Source organism: Hypomesus transpacificus, chromosome 20, assembly GCF_021917145.1.
Source record: "Hypomesus transpacificus isolate Combined female chromosome 20, fHypTra1, whole genome shotgun sequence".
NCBI lineage: Eukaryota > Metazoa > Chordata > Actinopteri > Osmeriformes > Osmeridae > Hypomesus > Hypomesus transpacificus.
Window position 1 is genome coordinate 1,177,324 of NC_061079.1, and position 26,618 is coordinate 1,203,941.

At 48.4% G+C, this 26,618-nt stretch overlaps 1 protein-coding gene across 1 annotated transcript in view; it reads left to right on the forward strand.

Annotated features, from left to right (window-relative positions):
- cadm1a (cell adhesion molecule 1a) overlaps positions 1–23,511 on the forward strand; it is a 37,893-nt gene extending 14,382 nt beyond the window's left edge. Inside the window, exons 4-7 of the mRNA XM_047043320.1 lie at positions 12–89; positions 6,314–6,346; positions 22,306–22,434; positions 23,376–23,511. Coding sequence (XP_046899276.1) covers positions 12–89; positions 6,314–6,346; positions 22,306–22,434; positions 23,376–23,494 — 359 coding nt within the window. The 3' untranslated portion in view covers positions 23,495–23,511. The remainder of the gene's footprint in view (positions 1–11; positions 90–6,313; positions 6,347–22,305; positions 22,435–23,375) is intronic.
- Positions 23,512–26,618: the final 3,107 nt, after the last annotated feature.

The following is a 26,618-nucleotide window of genomic DNA, read 5'->3' on the forward strand; positions in this document are numbered from 1 at the left end:
CCCCGATCCAGACGCCCTCACCACTACCCCTTTACCCACCACCACCACCACCCCCTCCACCACCACCTACCTCCCCGAAGCCACTGAAGGTACGCCATGCCTACACCCACCTCCGTGGGTGTGTCTCTACATCCATCAATGCCTACACCCACCTCATGCCAACACCTTCAGAGACCACCGTGTTTGTGTCTGTGTGTGTGCGTGTGTGCATGTGTGTGTGTGTCTAGGCTGTGGGGAGGTTATGTCGGCCTGCCTACATTTACACTCGTTGGTTCATTCCTCAAACTGCTACGAACCAAAACCTCCCACACAGACCCAACACTCCTGCTGTGGATGAACAAGAGACAGACAGAATGCAGACAGACAGAATGCAGACAGACAGAATGCAGACAGACAGAATGCAGACAGACAGAATGCAGACAGACAGAATGCAGACAGACATAATGCAGACAGACAGAATGCAGACAGACATAATGCAGACAAACATAATGCAGATAGACAGAATGCAGACAGACATAATGCAGACAGACAGAATGCAGACAGACAGAATGCAGACAGACAGAATGAAGACAGACATCCCTGATAACACTCCTGGCCTCCATAATAACAGCTTCTCACTAGACTCCAGCGCCCCCTTCAACCCCCCCCCACACACAGCAGAAAACAGTCCACCAGGCACGGTGAACACAAAACAATACTACAGTGGAACAGTAACGCCCTATATGATAGGCATTTACAACAACGAATTATCCAATATGACGGTGATATTCAACTTAGCGTCGGTAAACCTTACCGTGGTTGGCGTAGTGTAAAACGATTTTGCCGTAGCCGCATGCACAAATAGAATTTTAAAAAGCAATAAGTTTAATAAAAACGAGTGTCAAAAATAATTGTTGCTGGCCATAATCAGTGCTATAATTTCTAATTCTCTGTATCGTGTCTAAACAAAACCCAGTATTTGATGGCCTTTGACGAATAACAGCCGTGGGCTGTGAATGCAATCAAAGCTTGTGACAGACAGCTCTGCTCAGAAATTAAGCGGATCCCCCAAGACTAAGCAATCATGTGCATTAAGCCTGATTATACCATCTGAACAGAGAACAAACACCTAATGATGGAGTTAGACAAGAAACATGTTCTCTGCTCTGCAGGGACGAGGTTCTGTCTTCTTGTGGGTCGACCTGTCCTCTATGATTCAGCCATGTGCTGGACGGTGGAACACACACATGCTTCCATGACGACGACAACAGAGTCGTTTCTTTCATCAAATGCAACCTGTTCATGGAGGTCTGATGAATTGTTTTGTATTGTTTTGATTGGGCATTAAGGGGTATATTTAATGGTCTTATTGCTGGGTGCCTATGTTTACATTAGGATCTCGCAGTATTCAAATGAATTTCTGCTGACTTGTAGTTTGACGTTGCATAAAATATAGACTTTTACAGTCGGTATCACACAAAACATCACTGTCACCCTCAATATTCACTTTATATCCTTCACCATTCACGATATCAACATGTCAACACTGGTTACAAGACTTGTCTATGGCAGAACACAAACTAGTAAGCTTGCTTGTCATAAACAGAAACATTAAGAAACTGTTCCTTGACAGCTTGATGCTAGCAAGACAGAGGTCACGGCTTGCGTTTGTTGGTATAGTTAGACAGAATTATCCAGAGCACCATAGTATATTCACTGCACGTGTAATATTATATGAAAATATCACTAATTGGATATTTCATGCACTTCAAAACAATTTAATTTGCATTTAAATTCAACTTGTATGAATCTGTCACTGCAGGTGGTGAACGATCACCACCTTGGTTGTCGTTGGGAAAGCCGGCTCTACAAACACTGCCCTCCTGAATAAATATGTATTCATGTTTTATTGGAGAAGTGTAGAGAGTGCATTGGTATTTGCAGTGTAAATCCCCTCATCTCAGATGGTCTCTCCCAGAGGTCCCGTCAGTTGGACTCAGCGGGGCGTTCCATTATTTTAGAGTGTTTAGATTGCGGGGGTGGCACGCTCTCATGGCGATATTGCTCCGTCGCCTACAGATTTCATTCATCCACACTTGGGATGTGTATAGATCAGAAAGGCGGCAGAAAATGAATTCTTCAGAATACGTGAAGGGGTAGAGGCCACTTAAAAGTTGAATACATTTTGATGAACTGAAATGGGGAAAACTGCACTTTAAAAAAATCTATTAAAGCCGAACGAAGGGCTCAAAGTGCTCAGCAGCGTGAGGGGGTGACATTTAGAGATGTCTAAATTGCCATTTACGCTTCACAATAAATGGCTAAATGGATAGGCCTTGCTCACTACCTTCCTCACAGTGGGCAGATGTCATTAATTTATATTTGTAACCCCCCTACTTTCTAATGTCTCCAAACACAGCTCAGAAATGGATGTTTATTGAAGTTTTTTTAAGACACGTTTTATCCCTAACGCTTAGGCACGTGTTTTAAGAAGCTTGCACTCTGAGTTCCCCACCTCTCTCCCTTTCTGTTTTATCTCTCCCTTTCTCTTTTGTCTTTTCTCTTTTCTCTCTCCCTTTCTCTTCACTCTCTTTATATCTCTCTTTCTCTCTCCCTTTTCTTCTCTCTCTACTTCTCTCCCTCTCTTTCTTCTCTCTCTCTACCTCTCTTACTCTCTACCTCTCTCTCTCTCTCTTTACTCTCTATCTCTCTCTTTCTCTCTCCTTTCTCTTCTCTCTCTAGTTCTCTCTCTCCTCTTTATCCAGTTGTGTGTCACTGCATAGCATTGTGGGCTCCTCTCCTGCTCTCAGTTGCCTTGTTGTCCTGTCGGTAATCAGCTGTGGATTATTGGGGAGCTGTGGGCTTCTCCATCCCCCTTTCAGGCTGATCACATGACTAATGACTCACCAGAAAGGCCTCACCAGATTTGCACTCTACCAACCTAACCGTGAACAAAACAAGTCCTTGTTAAGAAGTGTTCCGAGATACACAACAGAAAAAGCTATTAATGAAACGTGGCTACGCTAATAAAACAATTGTGAATTAGGGTCCCCAGCTGCCAACCCATTTAATTGATGAAAGTGTATAAACAGAGAAAGCAACCAATTCATTTCACCCCCACCAAAATGCAAAAAACAAAAGGCAGGCGAAATATATAAATAAATAAAGAAAATCTTTTCGTCAGGGTTTAAATTGCATAAACACCATCTGGGAAACTGGATTTTAGAATTGAACGAATGAATTGCCCCTGAGTAAGCACTTGCACGCGAGATATAGCGGCCCAGGCCTCGTCTGCACTGATTTCACTGGTAGCATAAAGTGGAGGATAGATGGGGATGGCTATCTGAGGAGGAGCAGGCTGATTCACTAAAGGTCAATTGCATTACCACAAGGGAAAACAACTACTGCAGATGTGTGATACACAGCCGGGAGAGAGCTTCCTGGGGAACTGATTGAACTTGGCGTCATGCAAACAGTGAAACGCCGGCCATACGTCTTCTTTATGTTGAGGTATATGGTTATTGAGGGACTATGATTGCTCTCCATGATGGCTCCAAGGAGATGGAGCTCATAAAGCAGGGAGGGCGGTAATCTGCTAGACAGAAGGGCCTCAATCACAACCCACACACACCAAACAACACACACACACACAAACAACACACACAGACAACCCACACACACACACACACACACACACACAAACAACACACACACACACACACACACACAAACAACACACACACACACACACACACACAAACAACACACACACACACACAAACAACACACACAAGCATCCTCCGAAATGCATTATCTTGCATATCACCTTTTTCCCCCGTCATACAAAGCTGCCACTGTCAAGTGCCTAAGCTTTCATTGTTTGGAATTCCCTCCTCGACTCTTAAAGTCGAACAGCGGCTCTAAACATCCTGATCAGCGCTCTCAGCTCTCTGGTCCTAGACACAATCACACTTTCTCGCCTCTCGTGTCTCCTATTCTGGTTTTGCGGCCACAGTGGCACCTACTAGCTTTCCTGGGACCCTGCTGCTGGCAGCCACCAGGGGATTATGGGACATGTAGTCATTAGCCATGAAGCTATGTACCCGTTGTCATGTCTGCTGATGTCAGCAAGGACACAGCCGGAATTGCTGGAGAGGGGGGACTGGGGGAGAGGGGAGACTGGGGGAGAGGGGGGGGAGGGGGGAGAGGGGGACTAGGGGAGAGGGGAGAGGGGGGGAGGGGGACTAGGGAGAGGGGGAGAGAGGGGGGAGAGGGGGACTAGGGGAGAGGGGGGGAGAGGGGGGACTAGGGAGAGGGGAGAGGGGGACTTAGGGGGAGGAGGGGGGGGAGAGGGGAGAGGGGGACTAGGGGAGGAGGGGAGAGGGGGGACTAGGGGAGAGGGGGGGGAGAGGGGGACTAGGGGAGAGGGGGGGGAGAGGGGGGACTAGGGGAGAGGGGGGGAGAGTGGGGGACAGGTGACTGGAAGGGTAAGGGAGGGGGCCTCTGGGAACCCTCGCCTAGCTCCTCTGCGGGACGTACTGGGGCAGGCATCTGCCTGCTGGAGGGGAAATGGGGTTAGCGGGCACCCAGGGGCCTCCTGGTGACTGAGGCTCTGACACCCCCCCACTGGATGGTCCTCCTCGACTCTGAAGAACAACGTGTTACCGGGGCTGTGATAGCCTGGTTGGAATCCGTCCCGGGTCGTTCCCTGTAATATCCTCTTTGTTCTTCTCTCCCCTTCACATCCTGACAGTCTGCTGTCTCTGTCACACTAAACCAACTGAAGAGAGAGAGGGGGTGAAAGAAGCAGCCTACTTGACCTGTTTGACGATGCATGCGTTTGATTCTGTACGTCAGCTCATTTTGAAGATCCCGTCCTTGAACTGTTGGCCTCTGGTGTTAGTCCTGAGGACCCGTCTGGTCCTGTTAGATAACAGCTCTGGAGCATCTCTGAGGGGATCACAATCAAGCAGATGAGAGGGAGAGCTGGCAGCAGCGCTGCAGGTTTAGTTGTTGTAAAACGCATGGCGCTAAATCCCTCCCTCCTCTCTCCCCCCCCCCCCCTCTTCCTTCACCACTAACTCCCTCCTCTCCTTCCCTCCCCCCTCCCTTCCCCCCTCCTTTATCCCTCCCCCCCCTCTCTCCCTCCCTCTCTCCCCTGTCTCCCCCCCTCTCTCTCTCCCCTCCCTCCCCCCCCTCTCTCCCTCCCTCTCTCTCTCCCCTCCCTCCCTCCCTCCCCCTCCTAAATCAGTTTAGAGATGGGCTGAGGTAGTGACAGCAAAGATTATGCAAAAGAAACCTGGTCTTGAGTGGAGGCCTGTGGCACTGCTTAACACGGACCATGAGGAGCCTCGCTGGAGCCTCGCTCCCCCCCTCCCAAAGACACTTGATCTGGGCTTGCCTTTAGAGAGAGCCCCCTGGATCCTGGAGCTTTGGCTTCTTCCGGGAGGGAGGGAGGGAGGGAGAGAGGTGTTTGGAGCTTGGTGCAGCCATCAGATTCCTGCCAACGAAAGTGTCAGAACGTAAAAGCCTTGTGCAGGGACGTCTATAGAAGAGGGATGATGTTGACTCGCTTGATACGGCTGTTCAATCAATCAAAACACAGACTACTCAAATATTTATCAGAGGTTTCTAGTATTTATCATTAAATCAAAAGCAATGCGTTTGGACGGATGAAAGCATAATTTACTCCGAAGACAGAATACAAATTGCTCACCTAAATAATACTGTATGACTGAATGATGCAACACTCATATGTTTGACTTGAAAAGTCCAGTCATTTTCTTCCTCTGTTAAAACTTTCAAAACCAAGGTTGGTATGATTGCTTTCGACAAAGGTTAGTCTCTTGTTGTAATTAACTGACATCCCCAATGTCGTACCACATCGATTTCAAAAACGCATTACCACACAAAATATGCCCTTTGTAAATAAACTGTAAACCAGTTCCCTCCTTCCCACAGTGACACCCGCCCATCCCGGCCTTCAGCTGGGTTCAGCATTTGTGTCTTTATTGATGAGCTGTCTTCTCTAAATACTGTCTGCACCACACGATATCGGTTCCACCGTAAGCAGCGACAATGCCTCCCTCAGTTTGACGTTCAATGTGTGTGTTTGTGTGTGTGTGCGCGTGTGTGCGTGTGTGTTTTATCTTGCACTGCCTTAGTTTTCCTTTGATTTCCCTCCAGCCTTGTGTCTTGGTGTACTGGTCTCTGGATGCTTGCTTATGGATATCGTTTGTTTTCTCCTCCCCACCCCACCCCACCCCCTTTCTCCTCCCTCCTTTTTATGCATGCTGCTCCTCCTGTCCTCCCCCTCCTCTCCTCGTGTGCTCAGACGCTGTGCCCAGCTCTGAACCTGCGGCTCACGGTTGGTATCTCTCTCTACTCTCTCCTCCTCCTCTTCCTGTCCAGCACGTCCCCTCGCAGCATGTCACATGGTCACCGGGGCGGTGTGGGGGCGGTGTGGGGGGGCGTGTGGTCTGTTCTGACGTCCCGCCCCACCGCCGCCACCAAACGCCCTCTGTACGTCTCTGTAAACCGTGACGTAAAGAGGGCCTTGAACTGATAACTGCCCGTCGCCTGTCTGCCCGTCCGTCAAGTGATTGAATGTCTTCTGGTCACATCGCAAACCCAGCCTTCAGCCCTGGCCTCAGGCCTCCAGCTCTGGCCTCAGGTCTCCATCCCTTGCCTCCGGCCTCCAGCCTTCAGCCCTGGCCTCAGGACTAGGGCCTCAGATCAGAACACGCTCCAGGATAAACAGCGAGGGTCTCACGCTGTCGCTGTCCGCTTGTGGCACCGACCAGAAAGAGTCCTGAGATTTCCCTCCCCTGGGTTGTATAGTTTAACACACCACCCTGATCAGGCATTTAAATCAAAATATCCACGAGAATCAGATTCTATCTCAGTGACAAAACGGGTGAGCAGTATAACTATATAAAATAGTGATAAATACTGATCTTCTATTCATATCACTTATTTGGCTGGCTTTGTAGGATGAATGATCAGAAACATTTTAGCACAATTGTTTTCTACATCATTGCCGTTGGATATTAACTCTCATTTCAACAACCTACCACCATTGCTAGCTCTCCATGCTATGATATTAATGGTATCATAACAGCCAGCATGTCGACCTAACAGCCAGTTTGTGTGACTAATACTTGTGTGAAGATATTTCACACATCGTTCTGTAAGTGCCATTTCCTTTGTCGTTTCACTGCTGCACTGAAGACCGTTCAGTAAAACGTACAGTTACTGTATGTCCATTCCTTATGACATATCACTTAGAACCGCTGTGAAGCTTTGAACAATGTTTCACAATTTCAAAGAACAGGAACTGTAGTGGAAAAGGGGAAACATGGTTGAAATCTGATAAATTGATTTGCCCGGAGGATGGTAGGTGTTTTATTAATACATACATGTATTGCTAATGGAGGGCAACAAATATATAAAGAGAAGCCATTGCTTTACATACACATTCTAACACAGTATGATCCCTAACAAAGCTGCATTGTGAAACGTGATTTTATTCTAAATGTCAGACGGTTGTATTTCATGCCAAAATCAATGTTTTGACCTGAAAAAACGCAGATGTGTTTCTCATAAGGTTAAACTGCTTCTGGAAAACAGCTTGTGGTATGTTTCCTTCTCTTCAGGAAGATGATGTATCGATTGTTGTATGAAAGGGTGGCTTTGCTATTATTTAGAGATTTTAACAGGAAGAAATGATCCTATTGTGCGATCCAAAACAGCTTTGCACGCAGGTCACTGAGAAGTCAGTCATAGGACTATTTCACATTCGAGGTTCTTCAGATAAATGAGTTTTTCTTTCCTGTTCTGGTCGTCAGATCTCCACCCTTTACAGACAGCACTCCTCCTTACCTCCAGGCGTAACCTAGCAACAGGCTGTTGAAGAGCAAGGTGAAGGAGGGGGGTGGAGGAGGGGCCGTGCGGGCTTCCTCAGGGTAGGAGGAGGAGGCCACACACAGGCTCCTCCCCCTGAGAGCACCAGGCTCCTCCCCCCTGAGAGCACCAGGCTCCTCCCCCTGAGATCACTAAGCTCCTCCCCATGAGAGCACCAGGCTCCTCCCCCTGAGAGCATCAGGCTCGTCCCCCTGAGAGCATCAGGCTCCTCCCCCTAAGAGCACCAGGCTCCTCCCCCTGAGAGCACCAGGCTCCTCCCCCTAAGAGCACCAGGCTCCTCCCCCTGAGAGCACCAGGCTCCTCCCCCTGAGAGCACCAGGCTCCTCCCCCCTGAGAGCACCAGGCTGTGGGTATATTTGCAGCAGTGGCGTCAGCCCCGTCGTCAGTGTAGAGTCAGTTCTGCCAAGTGAGGCAGTGCGTTCTGCTGCAGAGAAGAGATGAGCCAACACTGCCAGCTTGTGATAGAGGCTCATGTCTGTGTGTGTCTGTGTCTGTCTGTGTCTGTGTGTGTGTGGAATCAGGGTATGTGCACTTGTGTGGAGTCGGGGTGTGCGTGTGTGTGGTCGGTGTGTGTGAGGGGTGGGAGGGTGGATATGAATCATGCCACGGGGCAGGGAGATGCATGGCTCCTGGGGTCAGATAGATCAAATCCTTATCAGCATGTCAACGCCCCAGCCAGGCTGAAGCTATATTGCTAGGCAACCGGCATCCCACTATTTAAGGCGTTTGGTTTCCCTGACCCAGCATGTATTTAGTGTCAGACGCTGTCATCTGCTGTCCCCAGACCTTTGCCAAGCAGATTTATCAATATCTTGTCACCATTTTGTCATTTTACAGGAAATGATGCAAACGTTTTTCTGCCTCCTGGGTTCTGGGCTCTCTCTCTCTCTCTGTGTCTCTCGCTGTCTCTCTCTCTCTTATACTTGGTGAAATTGTATCTTAACACAACATTCATTCGGTCTGCTGCCTCTGGTTTGCACCCACTCTACCTTGCTCTTTCTCTCATTTTCTCTCTCCCTCTCTTGCTCTCCCTCTCCCTTTATCCCCCTCTCTCTCTCTCTCTCTCTCTCTCATCCTTTCTCTCTCTCTCTCTTTTCTGTCTCCCTCGTTTTTGCAGATTCATTCAGGCATGGTGCCTATGTTCATTTCCAAAGAGGATGATTGAACACACTTCACTTCGTTCTGTCATTCCTTCATCCCTTTGTTCAGCGTGGCAAAGCCTACATCTCGCTCGGGCAACGGACAGACATGAAGCCAACTTATCAGAGCCAAGTTTGATTGTGTGCCCTAAGTAACTGGATTTCACACACACACAAAGACATCTGCAAGAAACTAGTCGCGAAGCTTAGCAAGTGCTTGCGTGACTGCACATGTTCAGATGGAAAGGCGGCGAGGTGATGATATCTTGACCTCATGGTTGAAACCCTTTAATTGAATTCAAGGGTGCCCTCGCCTAATTTAAGGAACCCAGCCTGCTTATTTTCATGTGGAACGTTTTGCGCTAGAATCTTCTTTCTGGCTAGTCATGCTACCTTGTTCCTCTTGATAGGATTAACTTCAGGCCAAGAGATACCTTATCTTTGTCCTTTGTCATCCAATCTGGCTCAAGGCCTTCTGTTTCTACAAATGCTGCATACTTAAATCCACGTCCTAAAAGCAACTGTCAAGTTCCACCAGACGAGACAAAACTAAAACGCATTAAAAAAAAAAAAAAACACCAATCCCTTGAAAGAAGTGACATTTGGCGGCGTGGCAAATTAAGCGACAGCTTATTTACGTCTATCCCTCCTTCCCCCGCAAACCCCGAGCCTCTGTCCGACACCAAGCTCAGCTCGCCGTCGATGCGTCCCTGCTTTACATGCGGCCATCTGCGGCACTAACTGCCTCGCTCCTCTCATCCTCTCCAAAGCTGTCGCTATGGTGATGCACCCTGTTCGTCAGGGCGGGGAAAAGCCAGACCACTTATTTAACGTCTTGTTTTCCTAGACGCGGCTCTGAAAAAAAAAAAAAAAAACGAAACGATTGGACGTTTCTCTCTGAAATGGTCTGGAAGAAGGAGAGGAACAACGAGACAAGAACTGAGATGAGGCTTGAGGGGAGAGAGAGAGGGGAGAGAGAGAGGGAGAGGAGAGAGAGGGAGGGGAGAGGGAGAGGAGAGAGAGGGAGGGAGGGGAGAGAGAGGGAGGGGATGGGGGTATGAGTGGGGGTAAAGATGGTCTTGCCCTTGTTAACAGCTCTGGCCTGGACGAGAGGGAGGATGAGCGAGGAAGGGGGGGGGGGTGTTGGTCAGGCTCTAATGTGTCTGATGAGTCCTTCGCCCAGTGATGGACAGCCCTGATAGGGGGACTGATGAAGATCACTACACTAACCTCTCAAAGACGGGCGCTTTGCATATATCTGGATGCCGCCGTCCCAGCGGTCCATGAATGCAAAGCATCCAAGACCCTGGCTTACAGGACTCAGTGTTGTCGCATCTGAAGGTAACCTGTTGACACCGGCGCACAGGCATCGGGATTACACTCTTAAAAAGGGATTAGCCAAATCTGCCAAGGTTCTGTGATGCATGTTGTGGTGAGCTCTGACGATATCTCAACAACGGCGCCTTTGAAAAAAAGCGTGAAAGGAAGAGGAGCACGTGTTTGCTCCGTGGATGACCCAAGCCAGGGGTGTCAAACCCTGGTCCTCAAGGACCGCTGTCCTGCATGTTCTAGATGTTTCCCTGATCCAGCTCACCTGATTCGAATGAATGGTCCTTATAACAACCCATTTAATTGAATCAGGTGTGCTGGAGCAGGGAAACATCTAAAACGTGCAGGACAGCGGCCCTCGAGGACCAGGGTTTGACACCCCTGATCTGAGCGATCAACTTCTGTTCCTTCCTGGTGGAAAGGGTAGGGCTGGGAGCAGGCCGGGGCCCAGTGACGGCGCTGGCTGTGGGGGCTAATCTGCTGTCTGGAGACGTGGTCACGTTGCAAAGGACACACCTGCCAGCAGCCATGTCAGTGCCCGTGCTGAAGGAGGAGGAGAACTGAACAGGAGGAGGAGAACTGAACAGGAGGAGGAGAACTGAACAGGAGGAGGAGAACTGAACAGGAGAGGGAGAACTGAACAGGAGGAGGAGAACTGAACAGGAGGAGGAGAACTGAACAGGAGGAGGAGAACTGAACAGGAGAGGGAGAACTGAACAGGAGGAGGAGAACTGAACAGGAGGAGGAGAACTGAACAGGAGAGGGAGAACTGAACAGGAGGAGGAGAACTGAACAGGAGGAGGAGAACTGAACAGGAGGAGGAGAACTGAACAGGAGAGGGAGAACTGAACAGGAGGAGGAGAACTGAACAGGAGGAGGAGAACTGAACAGGAGGAGGAGAACTGAACAGGAGGAGGAGAACTGAACAGGAGAGGGAGAACTGAACAGGAGGAGGAGAACTGAACAGGAGGAGGAGAACTGAACAGGAGGAGGAGAACTGAACAGGAGGAGGAGAACTGAACAGGAGGAGGAGAACTGAACAGGAGGAGGAGAACTGAGCCGAGAGCAGGCTAGCGGCCAGGCAGAGTCCCACAGGATAATGGCCACTCTGCTCCTAGCAAGACAAGGCCAGACTTAACTTCACTTCCTTCTCTCTCCTCCTCAACACACGGAACGAGATGTCACATACAGATGCAATTCTCTCCCACCCACCCCCCCATACAAAATCAGAGCAGGTCATTAAATGATAAGAACACAAGTTGTAGCTCACCTCAAGGAAGTTGGCGTCGCGTGATGCATCATACTGTATCCGTACAGTGTACTCTCTGATTACTGCCTTCAGTTACATTTACATTTTACATTTATAAGTAAGTAGTCCTTCAGCGGGGGGGGGGGGGGGGGGGGGGGGTGGCGAAAGTGACTGAACTGTGTGTATGTAAAGTCTGTGCTTGCGTGTTTGGATGTCATTTGACTGGAGTGTGGGTTTGCCGCGACAGTAGGTGTGTGTGTGACTGTCATGTGTGTGTGTGTGCATGTTGTTAGGCTGGTATGTCTCCATGGCTACAGACCTACCTGTAACCCTCTCAGGTGAGGTACACATGCTGCAGTAATTAGTCTCACGCTCTCAACCCATTAAGGCAGGTAACCATAAAAAGAAGCTATTTTTCTACCATCCGCCTCTTTTCCCTCTTCTAAATCCTCCTCAGCTGATTGTTAAGTGGGCCGTCGGGGCTGTCTGGGGCAGGCGTGGCGGCGAAGCAGAGATCAGCTGTGACAGTTGCTGGCGACAAAGCCCAGTGGCGCGAAGCACTCCCAGTCCGGCAGAGAAAATCTAATTGGAAATGAGTTCCATCTCAAACAAACAGTCTCTCACCTCCCCTCCCCATCGCTCATCCGTCCCCCGTCCCCCCGTCGTCTCCCCCTCTCTCCCTGAACCCACAGACGAAACCAAATGTCCCCCTTTGGGCCTCTTGCAGAGACATCTGTTCGCTGATTCTCTCCCTGTCTTTGGATCCGGGTTGGGGATGTTGGCTGAGGGACTGTGAGAGCGATGGAACTGCAGGTTCTGCTGCTCGGCTAGGTACTGTTTAGGGGAACAAGATTCCCGGCGTTTACAGAGCTCTGGTGGTATTCACCACCTGAATACTTATTAAAACATTTTTCTTTCTCTAATAGAGCACATATTCTTAGCGAAACTCCTTCGTTTTGGGCACAAAATAACAAGACATTCTGCAGGAATAGTGAGTCTTTCGAGGTAGCGGTAAAATAACAAGGCATAAAGAGCAGATTTGCTAAAAAGCTGCTGGATGCTTTGATAGTTTATTTTTGGTGGTGGGAACACACGTCACCCGAACGTACCTGTGAGGAGAGGTTGGGATTAAAGCTCACCTCTCCTCAGCACACTGCGCTCACCACAAAACGCTCCCATTACCACCGCGGGGGCCGCGGAGAGTTGCCACGGCGATAAGGCAGATCAGGCGGTTGAGGGCGAGGCCTCCCTCGTGCTCAGAGGGAGCAGACTCACTCACAGGACCCGCGCACAGGGCCAGCGCACAGGGCCGGTCAAGACATACTGACGCCTCATGCACCGTGCTCTCTCACCATCTTTTAGGTGCGTTTTCTAAGATATATATACTATTTTATTGTTTAAATTTTTCTGCTACATGGGACAGTTTTGAAGTGAAGTGTGACAGGAAAGGCAGGGAGAGAGAGAGAGAGAGAGAGAGGGAGGGAGGGAGGGAGGGAGGGAGGGAGGGAGGGAGGGAGGGAGGGAGGGAGGGAGGGAGAGAGAGAGAGGGAGGGAGGGAGGGAGGGAGGGAGGGAGGGAGGGAGGGAGAGAGAGAGAGAGAGAGAGAGAGAGAGAGAGAGAGAGAGAGAGAAGCCATGCAGCAAAGGGCCCAGGCTAGATTTGAACCCATGCCTCTGGGGTAAGGCTTCAGCCTTCACCCTCCTTGGTGTGTGTGTCTCAGGTCCAACCGCAGGATGGACCACCTCACCGTGGAACCAACAGCAGCTTCTAGGACTGCTGCCCTGGAGGAGGTCGACCGGTTGTTAGTGGCGACCAGGGACAGGAGTTATCCCTTATCCGTGTCCTCTTGGGGAACGAGTCCCAGCTCCCCACACAGGCCGCGTAGCGTAGCGTAGCGTAGCAATCCCAGGAAGGGATATCTCATCCTGGATTAGCCGCAGACAAACCTGGGTCCTCCTGGTCCTGTCACAGCAGGAAAGCCCCTGTTCCCACTGGTGCTTCTGTTGTTTACAGAGATTTACATAATGCCCCTTTTGTCACGTTGCAGACTCCTCACAACACTAAGACTCTCTACAAGTACTTTCTATCTCTGTGGGGACACAGTGTGTGTGCGTCTGTGTGTGTGTGTGTGTGTGTGGGGAGGTGAGGAGAGGAGACATCGGGCCTTACCTCCACAAACCCAGCTCTGCAGAACCTTCCTAAATGTGCCGCAGGAGAGTATTGTCCTTTTTATTTTTTTATTTTTTTTGCCAACATCAAAGCAGCAGGACTTTAATCACCTACTTAGTTTCATCTGACTCGAGCAGTCCTCCGGCACCCACTGTCAGGATAAAAATCTATCGGGTCTAACCAGGCTGCAAAGCTAGCTCCCTCTCTCTCTCTCTCTCCGCTCGGCCCAGTCTAACCAGGCTGCAAAGCTAGCTCCCTCTCTCCGCTCGGCCCAGTCTAACCAGGCTGCAAAGCTAGCTCCCTCTCTCCGCTCGGCCCAGTCTAACCAGGCTGCAAAGCTAGCTCCCTCTCTCTCTCTCTCTCCGCTCGGCCCAGTCTAACCAGGCTGCAAAGCTAGCTCCCTCTCTCTCTCTCCGCTCGGCCCAGTCTAACCAGGCTGCAAAGCTAGCTCCCTCTCTCTCTCTCCGCTCGGCCCAGTCTAACCAGGCTGCAAAGCTAGCTCCCTCTCTCTCCGCTCGGCCCAGTCTAACCAGGCTGCAAAGCTAGCTCCCTCTCTCTCTCCGCTCGATCCAGTCTAACCAGGCTGCAAAGCTAGCTCCCTCTCTCTCTCTCCGCTCGGCCCAGTCTAACCAGGCTGCAAAGCTAGCTCCCTCTCTCTCTCCGCTCGATCCAGTCTAACCAGGCTTCAAAGCTAGCTCCCTACATTTACATTTAGTCATTTAGCAGACGCTCTTATCCAGAGCGACTTACAGTAACTACAGGGACATTCCCCCCGAGGCAAGTAGGGTGAAGCCCAAGGACACAACGTAATTTTTGGCTCGGCCGGGGATCGAACTGGCATATTCAGATTACCAGCCCGATTCCCTCACCGTTCAGCCACCTGACTCCCCAGCTCCCTCTCTTTCTCCGCTCGATCCAGTCGCAGGCCAACTCCTGCCCGCCACCCGAAAACACCCAGGCCAGGGAGGGAAGGGGGCGGGGCAGGGACAAGCTGCCTTCTGACGGGCTGGTGACAGGGAGGGAGGGGGCGGGGCAGGGACGAGCTGCCTTCTGACAGGCTGGTGACAGGGAGGGAGGGGGCGGGGCAGGGACGAGCTGCCTTCTGACGGGCTGGTGACAGGGAGGGAGGGGGCGGGGCAGGGACGAGCTGCCTTCGGACGGGCTGGTGACAGGGTGGGAGGGGGCGGGGCAGGGACGCCTGGAGAGGATGGAGGGTGGACTGAGGACTGAGTGAAGTGACCACGGCCCGGGGTGGGATTTCTGTTCCTCAGCATCAGCATCATGGTTCCTGATTGGACGCTGTGACAGAGCTTAATAGTTTGGGGGCCAATGGGGACGTCCCTTGTAGTAATATCAAGTTAACATTAGTATTATTGACATTATTCACCCAATCTTCAACCAATCAACGTTTAACACGTCATGCACTAAGGCTTTAGAAGTTTGACTGGCTAGGGAACCAAGATATTGTCCTTTGCAGCCATTAGTTGGCGTAACCATGGTAGCCGGATTCAATTTTATTAACTTAACTATTTTGACTGAAGGGGCCCTTCTCCGCCAGATCAAGTCTGTGAAAATTAACAGATGATATGTGATTGTTTTTGCTGTTGTTTTATTTAATTTGGTTTTTATTTGCCTCATTGGAATTCCGCATTTTGTAAGTAATTACTTGGGTAATATGTTTAACTGAAAACCTTTTCAAACAGCCCCAGAGGTTTTACGCCATGAAGATAAAGTGGAAATGAAGCTGAATAGAGTCGGATTGTTGTTGTCAATACGCCACGCTTCAGTGTAATCTGTAATTACTATCGTTGTTTGTCTTTTGTTTCACCAGACACTCCTCTGGAATGGCAACTGAAATTACAGTTGCGATTGAAAAGAAGTGTATATTCACGATGAAATGCGGATCCGCTAACCTTGATGCCTCGACTTTCTGAGGAGACGGAAACACTATGGTGTCTTCATCTGCCAAAATACATATTTAGTCCCAAAAAACGTGTTTCAAATCAAGCTTTCAGAAGACTTGCAGTCATCCTTGAGTTCTTAATGGGAGTAGGCCTGACTCATGAATGCAAAACCTAAATTACCAGGGTAGTAGTACTACAGTACAGTATGGAAATGTTAGTAATGTCTATATACAATCATTGAAAAACTGAAAGAGGATAGCACTTCACTCAGACAGCAGCTAGTCAGAGCAGATGCCATTGTAGGTTTGTTGTCGCCTGAAATCTTGGCACAGCTTGTATGAAGTCAGACTCCTCTCATTTACAAGCAGAGTGGAGCATAACCCTTAACGCAAAAGATTAAACCAACATCGTTCATTAGGTTTTATTACAATTATTGTTTTACGACCATAGTTGTTTACGGGAGAGAGCAGCACACTGGGGGGGGTGGGGGGGGGCGTCACCAAATGGTCCAAACAGATAGTGTCGTTAACCCAGGAGTCTGACATCCACCTGCACTGTACCAGGTTCTTTGATATCCTCTCCCTCCCCTCAGGCTGCAGAGACACACCATCACCACGCTTAATTACCAGATTAGAAGATCCAATTAGAAGCTCTCCTGTCTTTCGGATCAGCCCGTCACAGATGTGTCCTTTTGAAAAATAAGATGTTTGCCAGTCCCCCTCGGGGTTGGCATTTCTCATCAAATCGATCGCTCTCGACGAACGTGTGTGTTGCGTTGCGTGTGTCGTCGTGTATTCCCCCGGACCATCTTGTCTCCTTCGCTGCTCTTCAGGGTTTTGATTTATATTTGAGGGGGAGCATCAAGAGGAATGGGTCCTCTTCGCTGGTGAGCTGAATGCATCTCGCTGTTTTTCCATACCAACTAGATTGGCTTGTTAGCTTCGTCCCTCGTCGTGTTCCTCCCAGCTTTCCCTCTGATCACGCACCGGCACACTCTCTTATGTTAGTGCTTAGATCAACGTCAAACCTGCCTTTGTGCTTTCTACCTCATTCTGGAGGGACTGACATCTGCAGCGTACTGTGTTGAATGCCTAAACTACCACTCTGCTCGTCATATCTCCAAAAGTTTGTTCTGGACAAAAGCACTCAAGCTTTTAGACTGGGAGCATAGCTGTTTGGGGAATATGCTGAATGCTCTGAAAGTGGCTTGATGGATGGAAGCACACACACACACACACACACACACACACACACACACACACTCCCAAGCACGCACATGCTAGTCTTGCAGTTGAAGTCCCCTCACTCTCCTTCTCAAGCCGCCCCCCCCCCCCCCCTTCTCAAGCCCCCCCCCCCCCCCTTCTCACGCCCCCCCAGGCCTGGGTGAAGTCTTGTTTGGTCCTAAACTAGAGGTTTTACAAACAAGTTGAAATTTCAAAACAACCCAGAAGTGTGAGCAGTGGACAGACTGAGAGAAAATCCCAACATCATTTAAACAGACTGTGTAAGTACGGAGGGCAATACTGCAGAGCCAATGCCAATTTAATTGTCCATCAGAGGATAGTATCAGTTTTCGTGGCCGGCTTCATTTCAGAAAGTTATTAGAATTTGACGATGAGCGCCCCGATCTAGGGCAACAAAAAACAACAAGCCTGGCCTCATCGGAGGATGCCAAGTAATTGACTCTGAGAAGAGGATCAAGTGTGTCTACAGGCTGTACTCTGGAGCGGAGGAAGAGGGGAGGAGGGAGGCAGCGGAAATTAGAATGGGGGAGTCGGGGGAGAGAAAAAAGAGGAGAAGGAGAGAAAAAGAGAGAGAGAGAACTAACATATTTCCACTCTCCACACCTGAGCGGCAAACAAGCAGGGGAGGACTGAAAACACTCAGCCCCTCTCTCCTCCGGCGACGTTTAACAAAACAATCAGGGAGCTGAAGAAGGAGAGGAGGGAAGAAGGGGAAAGGGGGCTGGAGGAAGAGAGTCTTCAGTCTGCGGCGTCTGCCGTTCGTCATTCAGGTCATTTTGGCTTAAATTGGACCTTTGAGATGGATCGGAGGCTGTACTCTGAGACTGACTACAATAAAACGAGGGATGACAATGCATTTTCAACAGCATCCGAGGTGATTGTTCTGGTTCCATTCTTCCCCGCTGTCAGGATAGATGGACAGTTCAAAAGACAGAAAGAGGGTGGGAAATTACCTCAAGATGTCCTGCTGAATGCAGCATGAAGAGACAAATGTCAATAGAACGCTCTCCTTTGTAGTTGTCCCAGTGGCCTTCCAGGAAGAAGGAACATGATGAAACCCACCAGACAATCAGACTGGCATGTAACATCACAGGAACACAAGATGTGCCTCCACTCCTGTGCTGGGGGGAGTTGGAGGAAGGGTGTAGGGGTGGATCTGTCCAGGTCGAGACCTCCCGTGGCCGGCCTGGAGCGAGCTCGTCTCTGTGGTGTCTGGGGGGACTTCCTGGAGACACCTGGTGGCTGGCTGGATCACGGGGGTGTTGGAGAGGAAGTCACACACGACAAGTGTTCACACTGCAGAACACCCACTGGTGCAGTTGTCTCCTGCTTCAATCAGAGTTGTGTTCGCAGCAAGGTTTCAGCCCAGGGTTCTGCAACCACTGGGTTTGTTTGGGCTCATTATTTTTGTGGTTCAGCTTAGTTTTTTGTCTTGTATTTTCTCCTTCTGATGTGGTCTATAAACACAAAGTGTTGTAATGTGGAACTTTTACTTTCATAGGTGTGTGGCGATAATAGTAATTCCATTTGGCTGCGTGTGGGTTTTCAAACAGGCAGTGTTTCCAGGCCATTCGATAGTGTGCTACCGTACTTTTGGTGAAATGAGGGGTCTCAAACGTTACACCTGAAAATACTTCCTTGTTAGGATTTCTATTGATTTGCTTCGAAAACAATTCGTAAAAAACGTTTTTTTTCAATTTTTCAGGCAAGGTCGCTGAATTATTTTGTTGTTGGTTTTCCTGTTTTGCGATTTCAGGTCAACAGTCTGCTGACACATTAACTTGAGGTGTTATATTTCCCCCCTGACACCTGGCCTTGTCTCTCGGGGGCCGAATGTGAGCCTGGAATGCCCAGTGTGCACTATTAACACCATAGCGTCTCATGAGTGACTCTCGCTCTGTGGATGGTGTTCCTACGAGCGCCCAGACCAGCCCGTTGATTACCCAGCGTCTGGTGCATCGAGGTGTCACCTCCCTGTCTCTGGAGCAATCTGGCCGCCCAGCAGGCAGCCTGGCAGAGGAGGGGGGAGCCTGAGGGTGGAGGAGGGGAGGAGTCTGAGGGTGGAAAGGGAGGAGTCTGAGGGTGGAGGAGGGGAGGAGTCTGAGGGGGGAGAAAGGGAGGAGTCTGAGGGTGGAGGAGGGGAGGAGTCTGAGGGGGGAGGAGTCTGAGGGGGGAGGAAGGGAGGAGTCTGAGAGGGGAGGAGGGGAGGAGTCTGAGAGGGGAGGAGTCTGAGGGTGGAGGAAGGGAGGAGTCTGAGGGTGGAGGAGGGGAGGAGTCTGAGGGTGGAGGAGGGGAGGAGTCTGAGGGGGGAGAAGGGGAGGAGTCTGAGGGTGGAGGAGGGGAGGAGTCTGAGGGCGGAGGAGGGGAGGAGTCTGAGGGGGGAGGAGGGTAGAGGGTGGGAGGAGCCTGAGGGTGGAGGAGGGGTGGAGCCTGAGGGGGCGAAGCCTGAGGGCGGAGCCAGCATTTCATCCAAATGCTGATTACATTTGGATGAAAAATAATAATAATCATCACAATACCCTTATTTTTAGACGCCTTGATTACGGAAAAATATGTTTTTGTGAAGAAGAAGGTGCGTGAAGAGAGACTGGCTCTGGTAATCTTGCTAACAGGGCACATCAACGTCCAATCTGTGTAGACGCCACTGGGCCGTTCATAAAACACTTTCCGTATTGAGTGGAAAACGACTTAGATATCCGTTCAGCAGCAACCAGAAGAGCCGCCACTTTCTGACAGTCATAGAGATTAGGTCCAAACTGTTTTACATGGATGGCGGTTGGGTGTGGTGACTCACATATGAGCACTGTGCGATGCTCCTAATTAAGTCTCTCATTGCTGTCAATTTGGAGAGAAGGAAATTTCAGGGAGTTTTCATTACCATGCCAATTTGCTCTGAATTATTGAATATTCCCGGGGCCGAATGTACTAGACGAGATTAGTTGTTGGTCGTACGCGCTAGAAGCATCTCATTTCCCCAAACCATCTGGCCCCTCTCGATTTACACGATGCAACAATGTTGGTTCTGAGTGGACTTACTGGAATGACTGTTTCCCCCAGTCTTGATTGCGATTGAGTACAGAGATTAAGAAACTGTTAGAGTACAGAGCTTGCTGTGTTTTTACCTGCTTTTACCTTTCTGCTAGCCATCGTGAGACCAAGCTTCCTTCCCTGGAGGTGGTGAGGGAGGGGAGGGGTGGAGGGGGTGAGGGAGGGGAGGGGTGGAGGGGTGAGGGAGGGGAGGGGAGGGGTGGAGGGGGTGAGGGAGGGGAGGGGTGAGGGAGGGGAGGGGTGGAGGGGGTGAGGGAGGGGAGGGGTGGAGGGGTGAGGGAGGGGAGGGGAGGGGAGGGGAGGGGAGGGGAGGGGTGGAGGGGATGCGGAGAGGGATGAGGGCCTGTGAGGAGGGAGTAAAATAGACAGGCAGGTTTTCAAAGCCCAGTCCATTTGTCAGCTTTGGTTAATTAGTGTCAAGTGCATGTTGTCCCAGAGAATGACCCGAAGTGTCAAACTGCCGTGGACTTGAAGCTTCTCCTTAGTCCAGTCTCTCTCCTCCTCCTCCATCCTTCCTTATTTCTATCAGGACTAACCTCCCTCTCTCTGTCTCTCTCTCTGTCTCTCTCTCTGTCTCTCCCTCCCTCCCTCCACCCTGGGTTGTCCCGTCCCTAGTACAAAGTAAACTGAAACAGGGAAGGTTGAGGCGTTGTCCCCACAGTGCCCCTCTGTGTGTTCCCTGCCTGGCTAGGCAGCCTAGTGTAGCCCAGGGCCACATTAACATCTTAATAAGAAAGTGTGTAAAAGCACGTCTTCAACTCTCTCCCTGACAGGAGCGGATTAGGTGTCCGATGAAAATTCTGCTGACTTTAATTGAATCTTCCCAGCGCAGAAAAAAAAAATCTAAATAACCTACAAGGTTCATTAAGGTATGTTTGGTTGAGTTTGGCAGGTAGCACCACACACACACACACACACACGTACAGTAGGTTTACCTGGGAGTTGTTTGTTAGGTAGGGAAGGAAGGATTTTCAAACAGCTTGGTTTCTTTCACTTTGCTATCCTCTAAATACGTTTTGGCTTGCCGTTTTTGTCTTCTGGGCTCCCTCAGGAAATACCTCAAGCTCGGATTCAGCCTGGAGAGTAGGCTGGAGATGGAGATGAGGGTGGGAGATTGCAGCGTGCAGCTGTGGGGGATGGGACTGATGGATTTCACGTGAATAGATTGGAAAGAAGATATAGGTTGTTTAGTTTCCTCTCGCCAGCCTCTTGCATCCCCTGAAGTGTTGCTATCTGTGTGAGATGCCTGTTTGAAGGAGGTGCACTTGCAGACATACCATGGACTTGAAATGAAAAAGCTTCAATCCTAACATGGCAGTTTTTGATAAAGCACAGTGTCTGTTAAAATGAAGCATTGGCCGTTTCTGACAAAACATTTATATATATATTTTTTATATATATATATCTCATAAATCACCTATTATCACACCTGAAACGTCTCCCCTCTCAGGTAGATACCTGGGTCTTGTTGAAGTCACTCCATCTAATGCACATCCCACTTCCTCAGGTCTATCATTTCCTAGCCAAGTGTGTGCTATTGATGACAAATTTGGCTCCTCCTATGCGCCGTGAAGAACCAATCAAATCCACAAACCGCAATTACTACGGGTTGTCATGGATCCCTACACTTGATCAATAACCTTCACATATCATTAGGGTGTGAAGCCCTGAAGCAAGTCTTGGTCTTCAGCCTCAAGCAGGGATAAATCTTTCTTAAAAATTGCTTGCAATCCCCACTTTCTAGTCGAGCAGGGCGAAATGTATTTCTTTGGTTCTGACAGGACACTGTACAGGGGCCAGATTTATTTGGCCAGTACTGCTTGCTCCGTGAGATTGGAGTTGAGAAGTGACTCGATCGCTTCATAAGTCATGTTTAAATGTTCTGCTGTGGATTGTGTTCCATTTCCTTTAAAGAGCAGACTCTTGGCAATTATGCATGACTTATCTTCTTATGTAAATGGATCAAATGAAAATACTATGTTTTTTTTCTAAACTGGATCTCCATTTATGTGTCCAGTCTTTGAATGTTTTGTGTGATTAAAAAAAGAAAAACAAATGCTGAAATTAATTGGACTAATAAATGTTGAACCACGTAGGTTTGGAACATCCAACATTTTTCCAGGCCGTCATAGATAACTCCATAACTTAATAGCTGTAAACACCAACCCACACATGCAAACATATATATATATATATTATTTTTTTTATTACCAACTCGTAAACCCTCTGCACATCATGACTAAAGGTCATCCATGCATGTGCTATATGAGTGTGTTTCGATAGTGTGTGTTTCTCTAAGTTGTGTGTTTCTCTGCTCTCAGACTCCAGAGCCGGGGAGGGAGTGCCTAGAACGGTCGACCACGCGGTCATCGGAGGCGTGGTCGCTGTGGTCGTGTTCGCCATGCTGTGTCTACTCATCATCCTGGGGCGGTACTTCGCCAGACACAAAGGTACGTGGTCGCTCTGTTCCGGTCGCTCTGTTCCAGTCGCTCTGCCCCGGTCGCTCTGCCCCGGTCGCTCTGTTCCGGTCGTTCTGTTCCAGTTGCTCTGCCCCGGTCGCTCTGCCCGGGTCGCTCTGCCCGGGTCGCTCTGCCTCGGTCGCTCTGCCCTGGTCGCTCTGCCCCGGTCGCTCTGCCACAGTCGCCCTTCAATTCAGATTTACGCAATGCTTCTCCTAAATTAGCATTTTTAGGGTCTGTTTTTCTCTATTGCTGACATTGTATGTTGTTATAAATAAATATAAACTCATTCCTGCCTTTTTACATTTGATCTGGGCTATCGCCTTCATCAGTCTGTGAGGATGTGAATAATCCCTGTCGGAAATGAAGTTTCAAGTGGTTTGCTTGTTCCTGCTAGCTTGTTGAACTTGACAAGGTTAATTTGAAGGCCTGAGCTGAACTGAATCTCCAGAATCCAGTTTTTGGAGTTGTTTTATGGAAATCAAGGAATTGATTTTTACGTGTAAATCTTGAACACCATTGAAGGAATGCCAAGAAAGGGCTTTGTATTAGTCAAATTAATAACTGACCCAAGATAATTAAACTCTTGATGTATAATTCAGTTCCAGTTATCAAGTAAGAATGGGTGGACGGGGGGGCAATGGATTTACATAATTACATGTTTGATATGACAACATTTTAATCATCTGGATGACATACAACGGTTTACAGTTAACCTCTTTGGTCGTCATGGTTCACATATTTGCTAGTTGATTAATAATAAATAACTGAACTGGCACAATAAACGGCTGTGTATTTGCACATGATGCAGATATGCGTGCCGGGGTATCTAAGGAATGAGACGAACTGTGTTGACCCCTGGCAGTGTGTGACCCCTGGCAGTGTGTTGACCCCTGGCAGTGTCTGACCCCTCGCTGACCCCTCCCCTCCAGGTACCTACTTCACCCACGAGGCCAAAGGGGCGGATGACGCGGCGGATGCAGACACAGCTATCATCAACGCAGAGGGAGGCCACAACAACTCTGACGAGAAGAAGGAGTACTACATCTAAACATCCACAAGGGGGGCTGGGGGATGGGGGGTGGGGGATGGGGGCTGGGGGATGGGGGCTAGGGGGTAAGGGATAGGAGGGGCTGGTTGGGAAGACAGGTAAGGGAGGGTTTTGGTTTTCAGTCAAGGGAGGGTTGGGGGGAGGGGCATGGTTGGAGGGAGGGGGGGGGGGGGGGGGGGGGTTAAGGTTGGGTGTTGCTAGATGTTGCCAGAAATCACTGTAGAGAGCTTCACCATTTGACACCTCCCAAAACTGCTGGTACGAATTTTATTTAGTTCAACCGTTTGCAGAAAATTCTGTGCCTTGTTCTGAATTTATTTTCAATTAATTCCTCTTATTTAGATTATTTGTATTTTTCATCATTTCCTGTTGCTCCCTCCCTCCCCTCCCTCCCTCCCTCCCTCCCTCCCCTCGTCTGCACTCTCTTCATTATCAGTGTGCTGTTGGCTTTCCTATGAGGGGGAAATGACACAGGCCCTGTGTCCATGCCTCCCTCAGTGTCTGCACACGCGTCATGTTGTGCATACCAAAAGCTTGCAAGAACCCGATCTCCTCTATACTGTGAGCCGGCCTGGTCTCAGGCAGAGCCCCTCCCCCCCCCTCACTCCTTTTATAACCACAGAACACACTTCTAACGCTTTACGTATCATATTTAACGTATATCACATAAGACGTGTACATTTCAAAAAAGATATGAAGCCATTAATCATGTCCCCCCTCAAAAAGAAACATTGTTGGAAAGAATATGACAGAGGACAATTGGTCTCGAAAATTGTCCTTGTTTTCATTTCATCGGGCAGATTCAGCATTGCTGTGGATGAGTGGTGTTCTTTTCCCTGTGTCTTCAATTTGTTTTTCAAAGTAGATATGCCAGCGCATTTGAAACATTGCTTCTCTTAGAAATAAGTAAAGTAGACAGCACATTATTTCACTCACACTGTGCTGGACTTGGAGGCGTTTTCAATTCATTATTTTCACCTTTTCTTCTGTTCAATGTTGTTTTTATTCGGTTGTGCTGAATGGGATGACTGTTCTCCCTCTTAGGCATTTATTATCTTGTGATGATGACATTATGTGTGTTTATTTCCCCTCTCTCATCCAGAAGTATTTTTACAAACATGAAAATTGCAACAACAAAAAGAGAAATGGTTTCAAGAGCTGTGGTGTGTGCTAACCTTTCGTCATTCATTCAAGTTGCCTCGGTAAACCAAGTTGTAAACATCCTTTGAAATCCTACAAACAGTTATCAACCCCCTTCAACTTTTCCGACGCTTGAGTGACAAAGCAGCCTGACTAAGACATTTGAAATTATACTACCTTTAAACACTAGGGTGTCATGCTCTGCTACTATCACTGGACATTTAGGGGTTAAAACGAAAAGCATACATTGTCATATAAATGTGATATTACACTTTTTAAGCTAAACACCCTGCATCAAATAAGGACCAATGTATCGCTTCCATGGCATCGACAAAATTATTTGATATGTTATGATTTTAAAACACAAGTTCTCAAACCAATTCAGATGTATCGTTAACAACATATATGTTACCTCGAGTTGACTTAAACCTTTATACTTTGCATAGAGTGTCAACATTATTATTATATTGAGTATGTAAAAAACATGGTACCATGGTTTAGCAACATATTGCACTAACACCTTTTGTGATTAAATTATTTCACTAGTTGATTCATTAAGTACTTGATTTTAAGTATCAAGCTCCAAGTCAAATCTTATGTAACTGTATCCCTTTTACAACTAATGTTACAAAGAGTTTCAGTTGGCCACATATCAAACGGATAACCAACATATACTCTAAGAGAGCACTGATCACCAAACAAAAATACATGAGAGAAAATGAAATCAAATTATAAATCTAAGTTAAAAAACACAATAAATAAACCAACTAACCTTTCAAACAGCCATGGTTTTGTGTTATGGCTTTACCTGTAATCCTTGGCTCATGTAGGATAATATTAGCCGAATAAATATTCTTGTGCTTTTATTGAAGTGAAGTAGGTCAAAACTGTCTTAGCTAAAGCATTGGACAATGTTAGTTTGTTGTTTAGCAATGCAAGCATATACCAGGCCCCTTAAGCCACACAGACTAAGAACCAAGTAGATCTGAGGATCTCCATTTCTTCTCTTTGATCACAGTCCTCGCTTCTTTTATTTATTGACTGATTTACTTTCCACTGGACAAGTCAGCTAAACTAGAATTTAAGGTCAGCTACACAGGTGCTTACAGTAGTTATCAATGTCAAATTGAGGCACTGTAATGTCCAACACGTGTTATACAAAAACAATTCAATAAAAACACGCCAGGAAAATTTTTTTTTAACAACTTTGTGAAGTGTATCGGTGGATTCTCTTGTGATCATTTTTTTTCTTCCAATTTCACCCGTTCGTTGTTTGTTTTTGCACTCCATGTGATTACTACAGTCTGAGTTCGACAGATTGAGAACTGGCTTACATGTGTGTTCATAACATGGTTCTGGAACATGATATTAAATTCCAGAATGTAATATTATTCTGAGGGACAGGGCCACATATCTTCCATCATCCCCCCCCCTACATGGTTGTGCTATTATGCAGCAGTTTTCAGTTGCCGAAACAGCAAACGGCTCACTGCATGCACGTGAGTGAGCATTTAAACCCCTTGTTTGGTTTCATAACTTTTCTTTCTCTACAAAGGATCTGCTTGAGTTTATAAAGACATTTGAAGGCCGCTAGATGTGAATTGAGGGAATGTTTCAGTAAGATCTTTAGGTGTTTTCTTGAACCTTTATATGGTGCTGTGCCACACAGCGTTGTTAATGTTGCTGACATACTTTATATCGGACCTGATGACTGCATCAACATGACAAAGAGGATGTAGGAAGGACATTACTTGGTTTTTGTTCAAAACGTGCTATTTAGGATGTGTAAAGGAACTACCACTGACTTAACACTGTATGACACTGATGTTTGTTTCTGTCTGTAGGCGAGGGGGACGATTTAGATCAAATTCATTTGACAATACTTGCGTCTCCTGAAAAACAACTTTGACAAGGATGACAGCTATGGTCTGAGAGATTGAGATTGTGTGTTGTATGTAACAGTGCACATTTTTTAGCTAGGGTC